Raw genomic sequence first — 18,263 nt, 5'->3', positions numbered from 1 at the left:
TGTGTTGCCGTAAAACAAATGCATAGATTGATTTACATGTAATGTGCAATGACCAATTATTAACAATCAACAGTAAAGAATTGTAAAGATGCATTTTTGAAAGGTTTTATACCACTTTTGCACAAAAATGAGCATTTTAATAAGTCCAGTTAAACCTGTCAAAAAAAGGCGATCTTCTCTTTTCCCATTTACACCAGTCATGTTCAGTCATGTTTCTACGTCACAAGAAACCAACACGTCGGGAACCTAGCTGTCTCTCCAGTGCTGCATCTTGCACGATACACAGAAAATCTGTTGCACGTTGATTCCCAAGATGTAAAGAAAACAATAACAAATACACAAACGTTCATGGCTATATACATGTTCCATGCACGTCATAAAGTTGCGCCAACTAAAGACGGGGCAGAAATAAGCATGTTCACCTGGGTGTCATGTTTCCATCGCTGCCAATCAGCCCGAGCCGAGCCAATAAAAACCTGCGTCCTCTGCAGAGTCATTTGACCCCGGGAATGAATGCCGATCATATCCATTCCCATGGCAGACAAAAGCTACATGTTAGTGGGTATTAGTAGTTTTTCTAAGTAGTTTGCAAAATTACTATTTTTCAGTTTTGTGCTTTAACACCCCTGCACTGAGTTGAGTTTCCCCGGTAACATTGTATATTTTTAAATGTGATTTTTAGTGTGCATATAATTATTGATTCTTTTTTTTTTTAATTGCAGTGAATTGACAGTTTACACTCTGCCCCTCTCTCACTGTGTCCAGTCACAGCTCGGCTGGCTGCAGCCTCCACCACCTGTCTCCTCCACGCAGGGGGGCGTCTTGCACGCTACACGCAGGATGTGCCCCTTGTGCCCAGAGTACCACTGGTGAGGTGAAGGGGGGCCTGTCTGAGCACTCATCCACTGCTGACTCATCACACACGACGCGCGCACACACGCACACACACAGAGAAAGAGTCTCCTCTCTCTCACTTTCACTCAGTCGTACTCTCGAGAGGCAGCGGAGACGCCAGGCTGAGGAGTCGGGGATGGCGGCCAGTGGGTGCTGTCAGGCGGTGGTAATCTGACTGGATTACCAACCAGGTGGAAACATTCAGCCTCTCCACTCCCTCTAACCTCCTCCTCCTCCTCTCTTTTCCTCTGCTCTATCTATCATTTATTCTCATTCTCAATGTTTTACCCTGTTCCATCCATTCTTTTCTGAGCTTTAAGTATCACCCACTGCACACTGACACACACAAATATGCAACAACTGCTTCTACATCTCAGGCACTTCCAAACACTCGTACACACATGCAATCACATCCTCCTCTCTGTCCACGTCACAGCGGTATTCTGTGTGTGAAGGTGTGTGCAGGTAGGAGGTTGAAGGGGTGTGTCTCATCTGTGCCACGATCAAAGACAAAGACGAGGAACTTCCAAGAGAGGAAGACATTACTGACAGCTGCATGATGAATGGACAGGGTGTCTCCTGCACACACACACACACACACACACACACACACACACACACACTAGTGGCAGAGAATAGGCAGAATTTCACTGCAGGATCTCGTGCTTCGCAAACAAGACACAAACGCACGGAGAACCTGGAGATGAGATGATGAGCAGACAGAGAGAAAGGTCAGGGGATGAGGCCAGAGCGGACAGATTGAGAGAAAAGACTGAGAGAAGCAGCAGAAAGGTTATCTTGTCTCACCAAAACATTATGATTACGGCTTTTTACTTTTTCAAAGCACTGAGCAGCTTATAGGCGAAAACTCTGCAAGTGTGTGTGTGTGTGTGTGTGTGTGTGTGTGTGTGTGCAGCTGTGACTGTGCATGTAACATGAATGTAAGCGTTTACTGTCTGTATTACTAGGTCTCTCACACACACACAGACACACACACACACACACTCTCTCCAGCATACACAGTCGTGTAAACAAAAACCGTCTGCTGTCTGGTAAGTAACACACCTGTTCAATGACAAGCTCTACCACGCCCTCCATAATACTGCACACCTGTGCTACTGTAGGGTAAACCTAACCTTAATCACACACACACACTTGCACAACTGCAGCCCAGGGGCTAACATCACAGAAAAGGGGAAGAAAGAAAGAAAAGCAGTGAAACAGGGAGGGGAAGAGCTGGAAAGACAAGGGAGAGACAAAGGCTTTCCCACTGCTGCCTATCAGTAATCTAAACGTCTGTGTAATATCATTGTGGGGGTTTTATCAAATGGGGGCCCGAGTCCTATGGCGTTGGTATGCAGCTGTCATTCCATCACCTTGTCAAGCGCGACCATATTCAAGCAGACACCATGCTGATCTAAATAAGAGGCTTCAGCAAATTGATGGATTGCAGGTTTTCCAGGATATGAAGAAACATGGGGGGCGAGAGTGTGTTTTTTTTTTTTCTTACTTCAAATTTCTGTAACAGATACATCCAGATTGGTCTTGTGAGAAAGTAAAAAAAAAAAGATCTGAAATAAGCCCCCTCCACGCACGCACGCACGCACGCACACACACACCCACACACACACACACCCACACCCACACACACACACCCTGGTATGGCCAACCCCACCTCATATCTACCCCCTGTGCCGAGGCCTAGGGCCAAGAATACAGCTTTCTGAAACTCTGAGGGAGGAGTGGGGGGGAGCACAAAGGTAACCCCCATCCTAACCTCCCAGCAAACACACACACATGTAACCCAGCCCCCATCCCAAAACAACAATCCTCTATGCCTATCATGTCAGTCAAAACCCCATCAGGGACATGCATGGAGAGTCTGGATATCTGGAATCTCAATACAGTGTCATGCACCTTGAGTCCCTGTGAGAGGGCCTCTTGAATACATTTCAATAGTATTATCACCCTGCATTACTACGCTTTTTTTTTTTTTACCTCTTTTCAACATTACAGAATCGTTTTACATTGGACCATAATACACGTCAGCGAGCGGTAATATCAGTCAAATAGGAGTATAATCTGTTTAAAACATTGTGCAGGCTTGACGTGTGTTTGTCATGGGTTTTAAATGACATATTTCTGCTAAAATTATTTCAGTTGAATTTAAAGGAGACATGCAGCAACATGTCTCATGAAATATAGAAAATATTTTATCAATATAGAATAAACTATACTGTATCAATTATTGTAGATTATATTCTGATGTTGTATAACGTAGAACTAAAATTATGTCAATTATTTAATATGCATCAGACCATAATACATATGTATGTAATGCAGAATAATAAACAGTATAATACATTTTGTAAACATTACATTTACAGTGACACATGTATTAGATATAGGTATGGTTACATACATCATAGTTTACAATGTATTTCAACAATTTCTAAATTGTAAAAAATAAAAAATGTCAAATTGGTACAATCAATTCCTTCATATGCCTTTAAAATAACAATAGAATAATTAAGTGTTTACATGCATATACACTGCACTCATTGTAAAAAGGGAGTTCTGTAATAATAAATATAAAAGTGTAGGCTACTGTTATGATGCGTGCATGAACACTTCTGAAACAAATCTGTGGAATTAGTTTTAATTGTGTGTTCCTCAGAACATAAAATGTCAAACTGGTTAACTTTTGATTTTGGGAGAAATAAAATCTAACTCAAAGTTTTGAGAAAGAAATGTATGTGTAAATTGGCTTTATATGCATTTGGTAAAATACTAATAACAACAGGTAATATTCTGGACTGGACTTGTGCTTTGGCTTTGCTGTTTTCTAAAAGTAATGAATATGCAGATAAGTGGAGATAGAGGAAGGATACATACGTCGATCTCTTTCTCCCTCTCCCTCTCTCACACACACACGTTCATATGTGCCTGAGTTCCAGCGTCTATTTAAAGAACCTGCTGCATTTGCAAATGATAATTAATGAGGTTTTTCAATGGGCACGTTCACATTCACCCAGTTAGTCCATGTACCTGTTATTAGACACTGTATGATTCCGACCAGAGCCTCTTTCTCTCTCCCTCTCTCTCTCCACACACACACACTACACGCACACACACACACACACACCTTCCCATCCCCCCTCCTCCCCCATTGAGACAGGATACCAAAGCTACTTGTTAAATCTAATGCATGCACTGTCAACCCATTCGCACCCCGTCACGTCCCCGCTCAATATAGAAACCGGATTTTCTGGTATTACCCGCACCTCTATTAGCCAGAGACCCCCACCACTACCTCACCCAACCCCTCCACCGCTGCGACCCCCAGTTTGTGACCGGTACAAACCAGCGTGTGCCCCCATACCCTGCACCACCACTATGCCACTGTGAGTCTGTGCGCTCCTGGAACCACACATGAAACGTTGCAAGGAAACAGCGCAAATAAGGGAAGGACTCAGCTAATAGCTTTAATTTATTGTTTAATGGGAAATATAAGCAGTGGAATTACCCAATTCTAATTAATTAAATCAAACGGCAATGATTAGTACTTTACTAATTGATGAAACCATATAAATCTATGACAAGATTACGCTTAATAAGCCCCGTGTGATAAAGGAGAATAATCCTGGAATATGTGTTTTAATTGTTGGGAGATTTAAAGTCTAAAACAAAAAGAGGAAAAAAGAATGAGGTAGGCTTTGTCGTAAATTTCAAAGTTAATCTAATTTCGAAGTTTCCCCGCTATGTTTCATGGCCTATTTTTGCTTTTACGCATGGCTGAAATCCCTAAACTGACAAATGATATTTATTCTCATGTAATACGCACAGCAAGCAGCTATATGCTATAAACAGTTCATTAAATAAAGTAAAAACATAAAACTCCTTAATATGCCTGCCCCTTACTGCTAATCTCCAAATGCCCACAAAGTCGTAATTTCCTTGCACAGTAAATTCTAGTTTGTCCAAAAGAGCTTTCTCCAAGTTTGCAATATGGAAAACATATGCTTCAGACAAAAGACAGTAACTGATTATTCTTTTGTGTATAACCCCACACTTGTCATTCATTCACAAGAAAAGAGATGCATTGAAAACTGACCTGAGTGCGGAGCCATGGAGAGGTGGGATGAGTAGTATTTCCCGGGCTGGAAGTGAGCGGGGTGCTGCACAGAGCCGTGGCCGCCCGACGCCATCCGAGACGCGGCGCTGTGCACCAACGCGCTCCGCTCCGTCAGGAGGTGGTGCGGAGGAGCGAAATCTCGGCTTTCCATCACGGGCGAGAACCGATAAATCCCCAAATCCCAAAAAAAAGTAGAATCCGGAGGCACCGAAGGTCTCAGGCACCCAGATGCAAATAATCCCTTTATGAACTTCGGGCTCCCCTCGTATTGAGCGGAGTTGTGGCTTCGCAGGGCAGAAACGGAGTCCCCGTCATGTCCTACAAAAGAGAGAGCAGGAGACGCGTCAAAGCGCTGACAATAATGAGCCAACCAGGGATGTAGCGCAGGAGAAAAGGCTGAACCGTCATGTTTACGCAAACAAGCAGCATTTTCCAAAAGAGCTTTTTAAATGTCACAAAAACCTTTCAAAACACCAAATTCACTCACTACACTCACTGATTTCTTCAGTCAGTCAAGTTTAATCTAATGACGAGTTGTGCCAGCTCAGGAAGACGGGTATAAAGTCTGAGTTGCAGATAAAAAAAAAGGTGAGTTTCTGCGGATTTACTCCACACTACATACTTGGCAGCAACAGAGGAGTCTTTACCCCTCCTCCTCCTCTTCATCCTGTGACCAAACACGATACAAATAACGCACACGGGAGCTTTTTTTATCAGCGAAAAGAATGGAAAGTAAAAGGGAGATTTGGCTCAGGTACAAACAAATGGTGCATCTGTGGTGCAAGAGTTCTAAGTGGTGGAAAAAAACCCTTCTCGATGAAGGACGAGTCAAAACTGAACGAGGACCAGTCATAAACAAGACGGACCTCGGAGGCTCTCGTACTAAAATATGAAGACACCCTTCTGCACTGAGCAAGAATGCGTAAAAGCAGTTTTATTCCAAATTTTTCCAGCAGAAATCCATTCCCAAACTTCTTCAATACACATCCAAAACAGAAGGACGCTAACACATGTCTGCCAGGGTTAGAGTTTATTGTTTATGCAAATTAAGTTGTATTTCTTTCTTCATTCAGATGTCGTAAAATGTGATCCCATGCACGTAGGTTACAGTTAATATATGGTTTTGTCAATGGACGGTAGCCTATTGTGAATTTCTAGAATTAAAAAAGGCGTTGAAAGTGGACACGTGTGCGTAATGTATCAATGGTGCTTGTTGTAGAGCTTTTATCAATCAAATCTGACTTAAACCTGATTTTATTTATGTATTTACTATTGTTTCACCATTGTGGTTGTGTCAGTAGACGGTAGCCTATTGTACATTTCTAGAATAAAAAAATGCATTGACTATGGACAGACGTGCGTAATGGATCAATGGTGTTTTAGAGCTTTTATCAATTAAATGTAACTTCACAGAGCCTTATTTTTATTCGTGTATTTACTATTGTTTCCGCTTTAATGTCTGACTTTTTATACTTGGCACCGTTGTGATCAAGACTCTTATTTGTAGCGTTGCTTATTAATGAAAACAGGGATAAAAAAACCTATACAGCCATTTCTATTAACTCATATACGGAGTCAGCAGTAGTGGCCCTCGCCTCCTGACAATGGCAAACGCCATGCATCCCCGCTACATATACAATACAGGCTCAGTGTAATCACAAACACAAATCAAATCACCTTTATGCTCCATGAGCGAGAGAGCAGGGCAATAAACAGTGAAATAGACTAGGAAATCATCGACTTTATATGTATGCCTTATAGCCCAGGTCATTTACTTAAATAGGACTCCCTGTGACGCGCAGATATGGGAGAGTTGGGTGCCTGCATTCACCAAACACACACACACACCTCAGCAGTCCATCTCCTCACGGGCCTTTCAATGCATGGCACGTCCATCTAGCGCTCTGTGGATGCTGATAGCACCTCCCAGGAATCAACGATAAAGGAACAAAGAAAATATCAAATGCTGTGGTGGACCAGAGGCTTTTGAAGTGCGTAAGTATATATAGGCTGCATGAGCAGGGATATTCAAGTCTCCTTTAACGTTCACACAAAAACATACAGGCACACACACGCCGCCCAAGGACTCCAACTTTCAGGAATTGTGTTTGGAAAAAACACATCTCCGAAGTTTAGCAGTTCTAGCAGAGGCTCCAAAAGTCTTCGTGAGCGTGTTGTGCGTAAGAGCACTCCCAAACATAGAATAGCTCATATACCCAAATGAAAATGCATACCATGAGAATTTTATATGCAACAAATGCAAGTGCATTAAAATCATGTACCAGCTTAACACTTTTCATCACATCTCGTCGACGATAACGATGGAAAAATCTCAAGGAGAGAAAGGCAGGCTACTGTACGAGCGCACGGGGAAGGCAAAATGGACTCTCTCCTCTCCTGTCCCCTAGGCTGTGAGAAACAATGGCCCGTCTCTACGGGACATCAATCACACACCACTCTCGTCTGACGTTTGTCTATACGTTTTTAAATTTTTCAGGCCGTAAACACACGTCCTGCGTGTTTACATTCCACGTCAACAGAGAGCCACTCAGACTGCATTTAACAACCTGGATCTAAATCCAGAGTTATCACACGCAAAGCAAACAGAACGACGTGAGCGAATCCTGCGTAACAGTTTGGGAAAATGATCATTTGGATGTGCTGTAGTAGTGTGTGTGTGAGTGTGTGTGTGTGTGTGTGTGTGTGTACGAGGGGGTTCAGACTTCCTTCCACTTCAGCCAGCAGCCTCCCTCAAAACCCCCATACACACACACCCTGTACGTACGCACACGCACACCTCCCCAAACGCGCACACACGCCTCCACCACCACTGCCATGCAAAGGGTCAAACTATCACCAGACGAAAATGCCCCTTACAAAAAGTAACCACACCTGGGCAAAATGACATTTGTCGAACTTAACACGAAAGCCACCAAATGTTTTTGTCCATGTTTCATCCAAAAAAAATACGCATTTTGGAATCTAAAAAAATCAGAAATATGTGGAGCTTTTTAAAGGTAAAAAAAGAATTAAGGGGCATTTATTTTTGGAGAGGCTCGGGTTCAGAGGCCAAGCCGTTGGCTTACAACAATTTTGCAATAAAAGTAAAGTCGCGAAGCATCGTCGAAGCACTAAATCCTGACATCCAGAGGCCGGCTGAACAGGAGAGACAAGCCCGGCCGAGGAGAGGGCAAGCACGGCGTCTGCACAGCCTGCTCACCGAGGGGGGGGGAAGCAGCAGGCAGGGAGTGGGCTACTGCAGTTTGCAATAAACCTCTCTGTCTCCCTCTCTATCAAACACACACACTCTATCTCTCACATACACACAGGCACAAGAGGAAACTAACAAAGAAATAATCTACAATTTATAATCTATGAAAGTGAGGAAGCGCTGAAAGGCGAGCGGCTCTGAATGGTGCCATGGTTGAATAAGAAACACACAAGTAATTTGGGCTGTGGAGAGAGAGAGGTCAAGAATATCGAGCACAGAAGAAACCGGCTGTTTAAAGAAACACGTCAAAAATACTGTAGAGTCGCCATAGGACTTTTAACCTTTACGCAAATATCACAATCAACCTGGAGATGTCTTTAGATCTTTAGTGTTTTACGAACATTATTCTTTGAGGTGCAGCACAGCATCAGCTTTTATCTCCACATTTATTCCTCCAGTGCAAAAAAAACAGCGCAGTCTTTTAAAAAAAAAAACATGCATCCTATCATTTAAATAAAACGATAGAATTTCACATCTACATTCTCCATGCATGCAGCACTCGCCTGGAACTAAAACAACCCATCCACATCCAGCACCTTTATTATAAAGATTATAAAACACAGCTATAGAAATTTGCTGTACTTACTGGTTATAAGTTATATATCCTGTGCATAGCGAGCAGGGTTATTGTAATGGAGGAAGAAGAAGAAAAAGAAAGTATAGTAAAAAATATTCAAAGTGAAAATCCCCGAGTCGCAGTGGAGGAACATGTGGGATTGATTACATCCTATGCTGCTGCTGCTGCTGTGTGGACTGTGCTGTGCAGTCAGTTGAGGTATGGGAGAGACGCATCGTAGAAGTTCAGGCTTGTAGTGAATCGAGGCTCGTTCATGCAGCCGGAGACTCAGACACGCCGGGAGGAGGAGGAGGAGGAGGAGGAGGAGGATGAAGGGGTGTGTGTGCGTGTGTGTGTGAGAGGGGAGAGAAAGACTGTGTGTGCGTGCGTGCGTGTGGGGAGGGGTGGTGGGGTGAACGCGTAGGCCTATTGGTTTGAGAACGACAATGTGAAAGCGTGCCCGTGAGGCGCCCACCCCCTCCGCCGCCTCCACCCTTCCTCCTCCCCACCCTCCCCACCCCTCGACGGCGAACGCGTGCAACCATTGGCTGCCGCGGCCGGAGCCAATGAGGGAGCCAGCGCCGGCGCCGCGGAGCCAAACGGCGGGCGTTTGATTTGTGAGCCCTCGGCGCACAGCGCGGCGCACGGCTGAGAATGCGAGGAGGCGAGGCGGCGCAGCTCGGGCCGCCGCTGCCGCTCGGTGTGCGGGGACGGAGAGGAGAGGAGCCCGCCAGCGCGGTCTGATCACCGGTGGAGAGCACACAGCATCCAGCCTATTCCGTGTGATCCTCCATGCGCCATATAGTTATTTCTTTTTGCCATGTGACAGCGGTGATGTGATAGTTTTATTGATGCTCCTTTAGGGAAATCCGCTTTTTTCCCCACTCGCCCCTGACTGCATGTGTTTAGCCAAATAAATCCTTATTAGCAGGATCCGTGTCTTGATTTATTGGACATGTAGAGTTTGCTCGCAATAGAATTGCACAAGATAAGACGTTGCAACAAGTTAAGTATTATAGAGAAAACGCATCCACTGGAATAAATCTCAAAGGAAGATTTTATAAATCAGATTTAGATTTTGTAAACAAACGCATGATGAGCTTATGGACAAATATTCAACAGGTTTAGTTTGATGGAAAAAATGTGTCCACTGGAACAAAATACAGCAGTATGAATTCAATCAGATTTGAATTTTACAACAAAAAAACTGTGCAAGATAAAGAGTTTATGGCTAAATGGGCAACAAGTTAAATCTGATTGAGAAAATGTGTCCACTCGAATATAGCACCCAAGGATTTGTATTTGTCACATGCACAGATATTCACATGCAGTGAAATATGTGTGTATATGTAAGTGTGTGTGTGTGTGTGTGTGTGTGTGTGTGTGTGCTCTTATATTCAGATTTTGTCATGCTCTGAACACCAACATCTCATCAGTGCGATACATTGAAATGAATCTGTCATTCCCCAGCGTTAGAAATGACACACGAACACAGGCTCGTGTGGAGGAAGGGTTAGTGGAATAAAGTGCTTTATTTTTATGTGCATTTTTGGAGGGGGTGAGGTTTAGGAGGGTTTCACGTAAATTTAAACGGCATAGTATAACTTAACTGCACGTTCAAGTATTTTGTGTGTCACTGCTGTTGTGTCTGTTTACCTGTCTGTGTCACACGCACACGCACACACACACGCACACACAAGGGCAAATTGAATCAGTGCGTATTTTGAAAGCATTGCTGTCTTCGGGGTGAGCCTTGCGCACGGTTCACTAATTTCGCCAATTAAAAGTGGAAGGATCCGGGCTCGTGTGTTTCCATGTCGAAATATATGAGCCGCTATAGGCTGATGCTCGCGTTTGTTTACGCGCGGAAGCAAAGGGTTAAAACCTCGGGGCCGCGCCTTTGCGAGCCGCCCGATTGGCTGGCACGTCGCCAGCGCGCTGTCAATCACCGAGTGTAAACAAGGCTCTGATTGGCTGCTGGCCAGTCCGCACTGGGCTGCCTGAAAAAAGCAATTACCGCCCCTGCGGTTTCAAGGCGGCCCCGCGCTCCACGATGAAAGCAGATAAGCAGGGCCGGTTTCAAGGCGGCCCCCACGGAGAGCCCCGCTGGCCCCCCGAGCCGCAGCAGAGTCAAGAGTGACTCAATCAAAGGGAATACGGTAAGAGAGGGGAAATTACACGTGGTATCGAACCAAGACGCTCCGTCCACGGAACTGTGCAATGACAACGGTGTGTTTGGGGGGGGGGGAATGGAGGAGAGAGCGGCAGCAAGAACCGGAAAGCTGCAGCTGCCAGGGAGCTCCTCTTCCTCACACACACACACACACACACACATGCACGGAGCGAGAAAAGTTTTTACAACAAAGGAGAGAGAGAGGGAGATACAGAGAGAGAGAGAGAGAGAGAGAGGGGTCTGCTGACGAACTGAGTGATGGAGGGTTTTCTCTGCTGCGTGTTAAAAAGCCACAGTGAGAGACGGTCAGGACTCTGCACTGCTCTGCCTGCGTCTGAAATGTGACTTAAAGTTTTTTATTTTATCGCCAGGTGCAAGTGAGGATTAAGTGAACATTTCCTCTGTCACACTGCAGCCTCACCGGTGGGTCGCCTCTAATCATGAATTAGCTCATTCATTGTTTCTGAGGGGAGGAATAGAGGGACGGACTTTGGAGGTGAGCGTTTCAGGGCAAGATTTAAACATTAACACGGATAATGTCCAATATAAAAAAACAACACTAAAATTCAAAAAAATAGATAATATTTTAGCAGTAAATGATGCTTAATATTTTAAACAAAAATACAAAAAGTAGGTTTAAGAAGTTTTATGCAAACACACACACACACATATATTTATATATATACATATTTTTTTTATATATACACAAATATATATATATATATATAAACATATACAAACACACACACACATATATATATATATATATATATATATATATATATATATATATATATATATATATATATTTGACCACTAAATAAAAAATACTATATAAAATCCGTAAAATAAATAAAGCATGCTTAGCCCAGCTATATATGTGCTTTTAACCAAACTTGTCCAGACACATGCAGATCATAAAGTAAATGCAGACTGTGTGAACTGAACTTATACCAGAGATCCACTCCCTCCCATTTCTTTGCTCCAGACCCAAACAAAACAGATCTGGACCAAAGCAGATCCCATACATACATAGCTAAATATGAATTGTCTGCGCTGAGCAAAACTAGACTTTCAGCCATATACAGTGAAATTAATTGATACATACATAATTCAAATCAAATAAAGCCAAAGCGAGCAGATTTATCATGTCTGTAATTAGATAATCGTTACCCACTTTTCCATTTACATAGCAGCCTGCATTCCACAGCCCTGCATGCGCTCTCCAATGGGCTGCAGTCCCCACGTGCACGCACACACACAAACACAGGCTACACACACTCTCAATGTTCTGGAACATTTCCAAATTATATGATATCTGAATCTCTCTACGACTACTAGATGTTTGTGAATTACCACTTATGCATAAGAATATATATTAAAGTGACAATAATAAAGTATGGTGCAGTTGTGTAACTCTGTCCTTCAAAATACAAGCAGGCTTCACATCCATTTATGCGGCCTCTGTAGGAGGACAATTAGATCGGTAACTTTTTAAATAGGTTTTATCTCATGTGCTTTATAAAAAAGCATGTTGTCACTTTCTGAGTCCAACAGCTGAGGACATATCAGGACCAGGACAATTGCCAGGAAATGTCCATGCAGACAGCAGTCTACCCATAGCCTGTGTAGACTATATACATTGTCTACATGCAGTTATTTTTGATAGGACTTGGTCTCCATGCTCTCTCCCTCAGCAGTGTTGTCCTCAGCACTAATGACAGGGGGACAATAAAGAATCCCTTTTCCGCGGCTCACAAAGGGGGTCCGCCACTTATAACAGAAATCTGCATTTAATTTATTTAGTGACAAGGAAAAGCCCTTTATGGCTTGATTTTTATTGGCTCTTTTTCACTTAAAGGGTGGGGGTTGGGCGTGCGTGTGCGTGCATAGACTAATGTGAGTGTGCATGTGTATAGATAGAGAGAGAGAGAGAGAGAGAGAGAGAAACACACGGCACCCCAACCTCTCCTAGTCCGTGTGCCAGCACGAAATACAGTGTGTGTTTGTGTGCGTGCGCGCGTGTGTGTTGGGGGTGGGGTGGGGGTAATTAATGCGGATTGACTGATTGCTCTTGAAACAGACCGGTCCTGTGCGCAGTTGTCCTCGAGCAATGAAGCGTTCCTGACTGACACTTTCCACCTTCCCTTCTTCGCTGCTTCCTTCTTCCCCCACCTTTTCTCTCTCTTTCTCTCCCTCACACTATGGCGTGCATGACCTCTTCCTCCGCGGCGAGGGAGCCACACATCCCGGCAGCTTTTTTTTTTCCTGCCGTCCAGCCCCGCGGCCAGCCGAGGCACCGTCCTCCCTATAGTTCTGGAGGATATGAGGCGACTGCGCACTGTGGTCTATATGTCACAATCGAATGAAGTAAATGTATAAATAAATCATAAAAGCATCATTTATGGTGTTAAGTTCAGATGTTGCTGCTTTGTTTCCACCCACATGGCTGCGCAAGACCATATTGTGGCTCAGACTGACGTGCGTAATTTCAGTGTTGCATTTTGTGGACGTGAACTCTTGCAACTTTTGCCTCACGTAGAGTTATGTCTCCGTAAAATGAAAGGTGAACACTCTATTTTACACACATTTAAAAAGTGGATGAAGTGTGTTTCAAATGCAATGCGTCCTCGACATTAACTGAATAAACATCTGAACGTCTAAATGGGACCACATTACAGAGAAAGAGTTCGCAGTCAACGGGAAACACATTGGCGAGGCTGGTTTCAAAATGAGGTCCAAATGGAGAGCTGTCTCCACGGGAGGCCCCTCCATACAGGGCAATCGTCACATCCTCGGCAGTATTTCTGATCAAGCTTTACCGAGGGGAAGACACCCCAGTTGCGTGAAGGTGGCTCAACCCCACGGGACAATGGAGCCATATTAGTGCGTAAAAGTGCATTAGAAATGTGGCGCTGTTATGAAAAAACAAGGCTGTTGCTTTGTAAGGATGTGGCTGCATCGCTCTGAAAGAGAAAGAAGTAAGAAGAAGACACGATGGAGTCGGAAGTTAACTGGACACAAAAACAACATGACCTTTTCTCCGCTGTGTGCGCTGGACAGATGCTGCTATCTCTGATCACCCTGACAGATAGGCTGGAGAGGAGCTCATGACTCACAAACGTGAAGGGGGTTGGATGGAAAAGAAAAAGAAGCAAAAATGTTCTGCTTCTATATCAAAATGTTTTAAAAGTGCCTACATAATGGAGGGAAACCGTTGTGCCATGTAAGGTTATAGGCGCATGTATACTGACACCTTTAGATCAAGAGGATGATGGGGCAGTAGAAGAAGAAGAAGATGATGATGGTGACGGGGGGAATAGCTTGGGCACCAAATTAGTACCTGTCACGCCGCCATATATCCGGCTGTAACCACCACCAGGCCTGTATGGCTGAGATGAAAGCGCCAGCGTCTATTTATGGGCCATCAAAACACGCAGGTGGAGGCTTTAATTATCATTACCATTTGAACGTAAACAGCCATAGCGTGCCCTCCTGCGTGCGTGTGTGTGCATAGTAGTTTCTTATGCAAAAAAAAGAGGAGAATTGAATCTTAACAGCGACCGAAATGTTAATACTACGCACGCAAGTAATGGGATTAAACACATCTTGTGTTTGAAGTGTGACACACCACCTCGTTGCACGTTCGTCGTCTCCCCTAGATTCCCACAGCACTTCCTGCACACAAAGGCACGATCATATGACTGAAAATGAAAACATTGGTTTGTATATGTGCGTATGTCTTTGTATAAAATGCGTATTTTCTATTTGAGAAAAGTTCTGTAAACGCAGAGCGTACAAAAAAGCATGCGTAAAAATGTTTGTGCCACATAGTGCAACACTTCTCCAATGCGGTTCACGGGGGTCAACAGGTCACGCGACCCCATGCAATTCATTCCTCAGATATTCAAGTAATTCAATCGATTCTTTCAACAAAAACAAAGAGTGATTTTGCAACACATTTCTCTGCATGACTCAGAAGTTTGACTGTTATGTGCCTTACCGACTCTCGAGAAGGAAACGGGATTTCAGAAAACTTACAACACACAAAAACATTTTCAATATCTTCTTCTATAACAGTTTCTCATCCCAACTGTTCAAATTTCAACCATATTTTTGATTAAAGATTATCCAAAACACCTAATCACATCACACCGCTGCGCCTGGATCGTCTCTCAAGAGAAAGCTAATCTAAGAACAAGTTGATTTTGAATGTGACGCTGCAAGTCAGACGGAAACAATTGGAACTGAAAAACCTGCGCTGCACAAAGTCAAACTTTGAAAAGAGGAAAGTGACTAATCCACAAACTTTAAACCAGACGTGTCCAATGACCACCGTGTGATGCAGAAAACATTTTATCACTAAACTATATTATAATATTGCTATAAAATTAATAATGGTTTTTTTAATCGTATTTAATGTGCAAAATAAGATAAAATAAAGAATACAAAAATAAAAAAAATGTATGTTTGAGTGACGGGACGAAGAATGTATTTAATGTAAGACTTTCCCACAGTGTACTGTGCAGCTGAAGTTTGTTTTCTTTTCTGCAGCTAAAGTGCTAATGTGTTAAATTTTGTGCGGATGTGAACATTATATTTGACGTGACTCAAGGACAAGAACCACAGTTCTTCGTAAATTAGACATATGTGACTGCGAGTCTGCTGCAGCAATTATATAAATTAAGCAGGATATTACACAGTTAAAGTAATGCAAGGTAATAAATCATAGGATTATACAGCGATATGTTATAATAGACTTCAAAATCTGAATGGATGCATGGACTTAACTTTGTCTTTGCCCCTTGATCAAACTTATAAACAGTTCATCCAAACGTGTGTGTGTGTGTGTGGGAGCGACGAAGAGGAGCAGATGAACAGTAACGCCTTACACAATGTTCCCGTGCAACTTAATGTAATATGAGTAACCCTGACAATAGCAGCCAACTTTACATCGTTGAAACACCTTGTGTGTGTGTGTGTGTGTGTGTGTGTGTGTGTGTGTGTGTGTGTGTGTGTGTGTGTGTGTGTGTGTGTGTGTGTGTGTGTGCCACTATATTGGCATATGCCCCCACAGAGGCCCCAACTGCATATTCAACGTTCAAGAAAGGGATTAAGATTTTTTTTCCACTCATAAAAACCATCATCCATCCACACACAGTCAGGTATTTAACAAGTGGGATTAAATACAATGTCAGGTTTGTTGAAGGCCTGCATGGAATAACGATTACGCAAAGAAGTTTCCCCGTGCTTTAGTACTACAATGAAAAAAAATCACCTCAATCGCGTAATCACTGTATTTAAAAAATCATACAATTTTTTTTCTTTTGTTTGTGTTTGGCGCATACTGGACCCTGGAACCACGAACCCAAACTGCTTTAGCAGAAAAAACAGCAAGTGTCACAACTCCTGAAAATACAGCCAATAGCCACATATATGAAATAATTAAACATACAAAATAAAAGACCTACCTATAAAACGAGCGTCTCCATATAGCACATCAGACTATTTAAGGATATGAATTGAAAAGGAAACAAATCGAGTCTTTCTTCTTCCTTCCTAAACTTGTCTACTCCGGCTTCTTCTACACGACGTATCCAGACCAACACACATTCAAATGTATGGACTTAAATAGCGCCGCGCTTCTTCTAAGCATTACTGTCGCTCTCTGCTGGATTTATCCACCGAGGGGGTTTTCCCGACTCACAAGAGCCGGATCCTGTGGACGTGAATCTCCGTGAGGCTGTATAATAGCAAATTTATGTCTGGATGACGCATCAACCCTCTCTCTCTCTTTCTTTTTCTCCCTCTCTCTCTCACACAATGGAGCTGAAAACCAAAACAGAAAATCGATGGCGAAACTCCTTCTCATGCACTCTCTCTCCTCGCCTGGTCTAGGAGAGACTAGAAGGGAGCTTCCTCGCATTTTTTTTTTATTCAGGGGAGGGGGCAGAGGGACATCATCAAGCACGCTTGTGCAGAAATACACCCACTTCCATCCGCACAGACAAAGATACTGTATATCTAACAAATAACCATACACACACTCGTCTCTGTATAGTTGTGAGGACACTCATTAACATAATGCATTCCCTAGCCCCTAACCATTTACCGTCACAACTAATAACTAACCACCCTAACCCAAACCTAATTCTAACCCTAATCCTAAAACCAAGTCTTCACCCTCTAGCAGTCCTTTGAAATTTTGAGGACCAGCTAAAATGTCCTCATAATGAAGGTATAGATTCAAAATCGGTCCTCATGACTAAAGACAGACATGTACGCACAGAACACACACATCATTTTCTGTCCAGTATTGTTTTGTTTGCATTTGTGATTGTGCTGAACCTGTGCGTAAAAGTGGATGAGAAGAAATATGTTGAGGAGGCAGAAGGCCTATCACCCCTTGCACATGCATCTTTCTGAATGATTTGTCCTCCATTTAATCATAGTGAACCACGAGTTTTTGGGGCCATCTTCCCTCTCTCTGTGCGCCAGCCTGCAGACAGCACACTGCGGTAGTTTTTATTTACAGTAGTTTAAAAAAGCTCTCTTCTAAAAAAAATCTCACTGATATTTGTCTGCAGTGGATGTTGTTTGTCAAATGATAGGCCTAATTACCGCCTGGAGGTCACAGTTTACCCACCTTTTTAAAATTCACCACCACCTACATCAACGCCTGCTATATATAGCTGTCGTGCCGACTTTCAGAGGCGTTTTGTTCCCGGCTGGGATGAGCGGCCCCGGCCCATGTAGCATGCACACAGCCCAATGCCATGCGCACACGGCTTCAATTGTTTTAACACTATAAACATTTAGCACATGCGTTAAAGAGTCCATGGCATTTTTGCGAGGCTTTGATCATGTCCAAACGGTCCAGACAAGTTTGTGCGTAAAAGTTAATTCTTGTGCCGTGTTCGCTCCAGAGAAAGAGGAGCAGAGTCTGCTTTGCTGTGTCGCTCTGCACTTAAAAACAAAGCAACTAATCCTGCAGTAAAAAAAAAAGAGTTTCCAAGCGGAAAAAAGCGTTTTTACTGATACCTATGTGCGCAAATCAGCCGCAGGATGCAGATGAATGCGGAAGACGAGTAATCTACACGAGCTGCGTCTTGGATACACGCAGAGGAATAATTGCAGTGCTTGTTGGAGTCTCTGTTCCCAAACAGGACCCCAGCCTCGGATCTCTCTTCCTCTCCCCCTGCAGCCCCCGCTGGCTGCCCCCGCGGGTCACCGC

The 18,263-nt window shown here is 43.5% G+C and overlaps 1 protein-coding gene across 2 annotated transcripts in view; it reads right to left on the bottom strand.

Moving 5' to 3' along the window:
• bahcc1b (BAH domain and coiled-coil containing 1b) overlaps positions 1 to 16,928 on the bottom strand; it is a 63,877-nt gene extending 46,949 nt beyond the window's left edge. The window contains exons 1-2 of one of the 2 annotated variants that reach the window (XM_069517346.1): positions 16,501 to 16,928; positions 5,009 to 5,347 (exon numbers count right to left, since the gene is read on the bottom strand). In XM_069517346.1, coding sequence (XP_069373447.1) covers positions 5,009 to 5,180 — 172 coding nt within the window. In that variant the 5' untranslated portion in view covers positions 5,181 to 5,347; positions 16,501 to 16,928. Of the gene's footprint in view, positions 1 to 5,008; positions 5,348 to 8,886; positions 9,048 to 16,500 lie in introns of those variants that run through there. The other variant, XM_069517345.1, reaches the window with a different exon arrangement.
• Positions 16,929 to 18,263: the final 1,335 nt, after the last annotated feature.

The sequence above is a fragment of the Paralichthys olivaceus genome, chromosome 21 (assembly GCF_024713975.1).
Source record: "Paralichthys olivaceus isolate ysfri-2021 chromosome 21, ASM2471397v2, whole genome shotgun sequence".
Taxonomy (NCBI): domain Eukaryota; kingdom Metazoa; phylum Chordata; class Actinopteri; order Pleuronectiformes; family Paralichthyidae; genus Paralichthys; species Paralichthys olivaceus.
The sequence above is the reverse complement of the archived record's forward strand: the minus strand, read 5'-3'. Positions and strand labels throughout refer to the sequence as shown.